The 6,536-nt window shown below is 46.6% G+C and overlaps 1 protein-coding gene across 1 annotated transcript in view; it reads left to right on the top strand.

The window, feature by feature from the left end:
• Positions 1 to 199: 199 nt before the first annotated feature.
• The window catches only part of GTF2B (general transcription factor IIB), a 29,166-nt gene continuing 22,829 nt past the window's right edge, over positions 200 to 6,536 (top strand). The window contains exons 1-2 of the mRNA XM_075936445.2: positions 200 to 491; positions 3,308 to 3,414. Coding sequence (XP_075792560.1) covers positions 475 to 491; positions 3,308 to 3,414 — 124 coding nt within the window. The 5' untranslated portion in view covers positions 200 to 474. The remainder of the gene's footprint in view (positions 492 to 3,307; positions 3,415 to 6,536) is intronic.

Raw genomic sequence — 6,536 nt, 5'->3', positions numbered from 1 at the left:
CCCAGAGCCCAGCCCAGAGCCTCCTGCCCCGCCCAGAGCCGTAGGCAGGTGGGGGAGGGGCCGGGCCCTGTTCTGGGCGCCGCCCACAATTCTACAGGCTGTGGCCGCTGGTCACCAGGGCTACAACGCTGAGCACGAGCCCCCACTGGGCAGGGTCCCCGCGGGGCAGCGGCGCGCGCCCCCCCCCGGCCCTGGGAATGGAAAAGGAACCTGGCCCAGACTCCAGAGGCCGGGCACAGAGCCGCTGTAACGCCCCGCCCGCCGGCGCGCAGCTCCCCACGCTGCTGTTGCCGTCTCGCGGCACTTACGTTAAGGCAGCTGAACGCGAACCCGTCTGGTTTGTCCCTTTGCGCAGCCTGTAGCGACCGCCTGGCAGAGCCCCGCCTTCCGTGTCGGAGGAGATATAAGGGGGTAGGCTGCGTGCGCCTGACCCAGACCTGGACGGAGACAGGGACGAGGAAGGACGGAAGGAACATGGCGTCTACCAGCCGGTGAGGGGAGCAGGCGGCCTAGGGCCCCTGGGGGTCTCTGGCCGGGATTCCGGGCTGTCGGCCGGGGCGAGAAAATGGCCGCGTCGCTCCGCAGATTCAGCTCCCGGGTCAGCAACGCTGAACCCCCCCCCCTCCCCCCCAGCTGCTATTTCGGGTCCTGGTTCCTGCCTGTCAGTCCCGATCCCTCCCCCCCCCCCCCCGGACCCTTCGCTCTCCCCGGGCCCTTTCTCCGCTCCCGGGGGGGGGGGCTTTGATCTCCTCGCTGTGGCGCCCCTCTCCGCTCCCAAGGGCTCCGTAGCCGGGTTCTCCGTGTGCGGCCCCTTCCCTCCGCCGCCGCCTCCTGCTTGAAGCAGCGACGAGCGTTTGTGCGCCAGGCCCAGGTTCCGGCCCGTGGTCATCGGGGCGCCGGGCTCCGCCTGAGCTTCCGTTTCCGAGGGTTTTGTGACCCGGCCTCGGAGCTCACAAGTGACGGGGTGGCCGGTGGGCTGCTGCGAATAGCCTGCAAAGGTTGGCCTAGGAAGTCGGAGATGTCTAGGGCGGTGATGGTTACCCCTACAGCCCTCACCTCCCGCCTGCACCTGGCCAGTGAATCCTGTAACGCCAGGCAGGAGGGCCAAAGCCCGAGTCCTACGTTCGGGGGAGGGGAGGGCATGGGGAACTGAAACCCAGAGACTTCGGGAGACCTGTAATCTGATGCCTTAGTCGGTTGGCCTCAAGCTTTGGTCTCAAAGCCCAGTAGGTCTAACACTGTTAAAAAGGGGTTGTGATCCACTTTGGGGTCCTGACCTAAGGTGGGAGAACTGCTGCTGTAGGTAGATGGGAGACTTTAAAGCAGTGGCTTTCAAACTCTTTTAACTTGAGTACTCTTCCCCCCCCTTGAGTTACAATTTTTGGCTGTGTGCCCCACTCCCATACCTATTCCTCCATGCTCAGGTTTTCAGAAGGGGATGGCATATGTATGTGAGCATTGCAGGGGGCCTGAGTCAACAGTGGGCACAGAGATGTTGATATAGACTTGCATGCTGAATGACATTCAGAGTTGAGGTGGGGTGCAAGTGGTGCTCCCTCCTGGAGCCCTTCTGCTCTACCACCTGCACCTGTGTGCACACCCCACTCCCATTTTGAAAATCTCTGCTTCCTAGCACTTTAAATGTTAATTTACATAATTGATCTTTTAAATAAATATGCATTCTGGTCTAAAACCAATGTCTCCTAGAAAATGGATAGTTTGTTCTTACTGTGTTGCTGTGTAAAACTATCGTTAAGGTTAAATCGGGCCTTTCCACAAATTTCATATTTTAATGTGGATGGAAGAATTGCCATGTCTGGTTGCACATCCTGATTCTTCTAAATGTTTCCTAGTAAAAAAGAGTATTTCTTCACACAATGCTTAATGTAACTCATTGCCAACAGATGATGTGAAGGCCAACAGTATAACTGTTAAAAAAATAGATAATGGAGGCTAGATCCATCAATGGCTATTAACCAAAAAGTCAGGAATATAACCCTATGCTCTGGCTGTCCAGAAGCTAGGCCTGAGTAACTGGATGGAACACTTGCTAATGGCCCTTTCTGTTCATTCTCTCTGAAGCACCTTGCACTGGCCACTGTTTTGAAGACCGGTTACTGGGCTAGATGGACCAGTAGTCTGACCCTGAATGACTGTTCTTATGTTAAAAACTCTTTCATTTCACACCCATTACATTCATTGTTAGGCAATATTCCATTATTCCCAATTTTCCTTCTTGTCATGATCATGTGGAACAGGGTGTCCTCGCTATATGTCCAAGATACCTTTAAACATCATGGGTGTATAGTAAAAGGGTGTAAAGCAGGGAAGTGTATGTGTGTCTGTCAGTCAGTCAGTAAAAAAAAAAAAGCTAGTATGGAACCAGTGTATACCGGGGCAATTTATAGCAGGAATGCCCTGTATCAGTAGGCTCCTGATTTGGCCAGATTAGCAGTACTGACAACTACATCTGATTAGTCTTTGGGTTCTTGCCACAATTTTCCCTTTTAGACATTTATCAGCAGAGGTTAGTGATTGATTGGTCTCTATGCCTGAACTATCTTCTTTCTTCATTATGGGTGGAGAGAGTGCTTTCAAACCAGGACTAAAGGTACTGTGATGGGTCAAACTATTTCCTCTGCTGTATCTGCTCTAGAGTTAGTAAACATTTTCCAGTGTTATCACAACTTGTAGCAGGAGTAAAGTAAATGCCAAGCTTTGAGTAAACATCATGGCCATTAATTTTATTGAAGCATTTCCCTGTACATCATGCTGCTGATAAAGGATAGTCAGACCTCAGATCTGCTTTGTGCATCTACATTCAGTTCACTTTTTTTAAATACGCAGTCAGCTTTGTGAACATGGGATGCTAGAAGATAGTTGTTTTCTAAAACAGTCAAGAATGCACTGCTTACCGAAGAAATATTTTAATTGGATTTTAAAAAATGGCTAGCCAAATGCAGGAGTGACTATTTAGAAAGACATGGTTATCACTGATTTCTGGTAGGCATTTATTTAGTAAGAATGGATTTTCAGGTATAATTTACTATATATATATAAGTGTGTGTGTGTGTGTGTGTTATGTTTGGAGCACTTTACTAAATAAAGTAATCCTTGTGGATTTTATGAGGCAAGTTATTTAAGAATTTTAAACTGGATTTAAGAAATCCTATCTTATTGAATTATGTGTGGAAATCCTACGTAGTGCTCCTAATGTACTACTCCACCCAAACAGTTTGCATATTGTTTGTAAATTACTCAGTTGATTTGTGGTGCACGTTAAACATAAAGTCTTTTTCTTTCTTAGTTTGGATGTGCTTCCCAGAGTGACATGTCCAAATCATCCAGATTCCATTTTAGTGGAGGATTACAGAGCTGGAGACATGATCTGTCCTGAATGTGGACTAGTAGTGGGTAAGTAGTTATTTAGGTTATTGTGACTCATTCTCAAAATGAACATCAGCTATCAGAAGGAGTAATTTGCCTTTTCTCAAGAGTGATGTATGTGAGAAGTCAGTATTATAAGCATTTACTTGTCACTGACTGTATCAGTGTTTCTTAAACTTTTTAAGACCGAGGAACACCAAACAATAATTTTTTTTATGGGGAACACCAAGGGGGGGGGTGTGTGTGTGTGGTTTTTTGTTTTTGTTTTTGTTTTTTTTTGCGCGGGAATCCCCCATGGAAAAGTTGTTGAGCCAAAAAAAAAAAGTTTGCTCCTTTTTAGGGTGGCCATTTTGAATTATTTTCTCTCCGCGACGCACCTCTGACTGCCTCGTGGCACACCGGTGTGTGCCGCAGAACACACTTTAAGAAACGCTGGACTATATATTTTCCCTTAACTTAAAAAAAACCCTACTATTTTGAAGAGGCTGTGTTCTGGTTATCTCTGGCCCTTTCAGAAACGAGCTATATAAAGTAAGGATGTTAAATTTTGATGAATCAGCTAATCTATTAGTCAGTGGGGGTGGGGTCGGCCCTAGCTATCCCAACTGTGCCTCTGCCTTTTAAATGTAGTAAGAGCCACCTGTGGATTCAAGCAGTACCTACTTGTGCTGGATCCCAACTGCTGCAGAGACAGAGGGACTGCTTCAGTCCTGCTCATGCCATTTCCCCTGCTGTGCCTCTGCCTCCCCTGCTCACCTGCGGAGACAGTGCTGGGGGGAACCCCCTGGCTCTTTCTACATTTAAAAGGAAGAAGCACAGCACTCAGGACCTGGTGCAAGCAGGAACAGCTTCAGTCCCCGCTCTCCTCAGGTTCCCTACTGTACCTCTGCTTCCCCTGCCCTCCTGCGGTTTTAAGTTCTTTGCATTGTTAAGCATCTGTTTAATTTCAAACTGGGATGCTTTATGTAACATGGACAAATGTAAAGATTTTACTGTAAATTGAGGTGCGTATTTAAACATGATATAAAATTAATCATGAAAATTCTTATTTTAAATGTGATCACCAGCTAGTTACAAGATTTAACAAAAGGGGTTAGACGTTAGGACTAATGTTTTGTTTTCAAAATGTTTTGGAAATGTTATTACAAAGGAAAGAAATATTTTCTGTTTGATCAGACCAGTATGTCATCTAGTTGAATATTATGTCTCCAGTAGTGATCAGTATCACTTGTATCAGAGGAAAAGGGCAAGAAATCCAAAAGGTAGTTATGGAATATCATGCTTGTAAGAAGTTTCTTACTGATCCGTGTTTGAGGTTGGCTTCTGCCCAGAAAGATAAAGGTTTAAATCCTTTTGTGTGTTAACTTCATATTCCAAGTCCTTTTTTAATCCTGCGATGTGTTTTGCCTCAGTGATACCTTGTGACAGTAATTTCCACAGACTAATATTTTATGTTGTATGCAAAAGTATGTTTTATTAATTTTAAATGTCTTCAGTCACTTGCACAGTTTTTTAAATTGGTGTCAATAGAAATGTTCCGGAAATATCTTTCATATCGTTCATTACTCTGTAAAGATTCATCATGTCCCTTTTTATACCTCTGACCTGTAAGTGGTAAAGGGTACCATTCTTCTCAGCTCTTCCCCTGATTAGGCCTCAATTGTAGTATTCTGTCCAGTTCTGGGCACCACATTTCAAGAAAGATGTGGAGAAATTGGAGAGGGTCCAGAGAAGAGCAACAAAAATGACTGAAGGTTTAGAAAACATGACTTATGAGGGAAGATCGAAAGAATTGGGCTTGTTTAGTTTGGAAAAGAAAAGACTGAGAGGAGGGGACATGATAGCAGCTTTCAAGTACCTAAAAGAATGTTACAAGGAGGAGGGAGAAAAATTGTTCTCCTTGTCCTCTGATGATAGGACAAGAAGCAGTGGGGCTTAAGTTACAGAAAGAGGTGTAGATTGGACATTAGAAAAAACTTCCTAGCTGTCAGGGTAGTTAAACATGGGAATAAATTGCCTAGGGAGGTTGTGAAATCTCTTATCATTGGAAATATATAAGGTGCATTGCTTTGAAACGTGGTGTCAGGCTCCTCATGGCATTTCAAAGCAGCAGTGCCACAAAGCAGCAGTGCCACAGGACTCCCCATCTGACCCCGGCTCTGTGCAGCACTATCACCTTTGACGTGTAGCAACAGCCCTAGGGTTGCGTCAACTAATCAAATAGTTGATGCAAAATGCATTGACTGTTTGATTAGTCAGTTTCCCGATTTAACATCCTTAGTTAAACTAGGGATGGCTACTCCCAGCACTCCTCCATGCTGCTGCATCTCTATCACCACATCAGAGGCAACAGCATGGGGATGAGGTAGGGGTGGAGGGCCAGATGGGAAATGCCCAAATTTCACTAAGTTCATCTGCACTACTGCTGTTGAATTCAACTAATCCGCTCTTTGTTGGGTGTACAGTACAATAATGTGCTGTGCTTTGTGTGTTGGTTCAGCAGAAGTTCATCAATGCAGTTCTTATAGAGAAATTTGTATCCACATCTGCATAAATGAGCTGTGAATATCCATATCCGTAAATGTAGATACCCATGGTATAATGCGGATTTTGATGGACAAGGAGAGGTCATTTCCCTGCTCCCCTCATTGAGCCCAGCTGAGCCACATGTCAGGCTCTCCAGCTTCCAGTCCTCTGACAGCCCAGCTGAGCTGTGCACCAGCTCCTACCTCTAGTCCAGCTGTACTATGTGCTGCTCTGCCTGTCTCCTGCCCTTGCTTCCCTGCCCCTCCCCCCCCATTTGCAGCACAGCAGCTTCCTGCTCTTCTCCCCCCCTCCCGCCCCTCCCTGTCACCCATGTAGCCCTGCTGGGCTTCCTGCAGTCTGCTGGGACTCTACGATTCTGGAACATCCATGGTCCTATCGGACCATGAATGTTGCCAGACCAGAGTGTGCTGGTTTATAGAGGTGCAATCCGCAAAAATGAGCCACCGATGCAGATACCCACTGATATAAAGTGGATTTGCAGGGCTCTACTCATAGTTGAGTGGATGTCTCCTGAAGAAAAAGTGGCTGCTACTTTTGGGTTTAAAAGCCAGACTACTGTATCCTTTTATTACTTCAGAGCAGCTCCTCCTGCCTGCTGGACA

This window comes from Pelodiscus sinensis, chromosome 9, assembly GCF_052426305.1.
Source record: "Pelodiscus sinensis isolate ZL-2025 chromosome 9, ASM5242630v1, whole genome shotgun sequence".
Lineage (NCBI taxonomy): Eukaryota > Metazoa > Chordata > Testudines > Trionychidae > Pelodiscus > Pelodiscus sinensis.
Note: the sequence above shows the minus strand (reverse complement) of the source record. Positions and strands in the feature narration are given on the sequence as shown.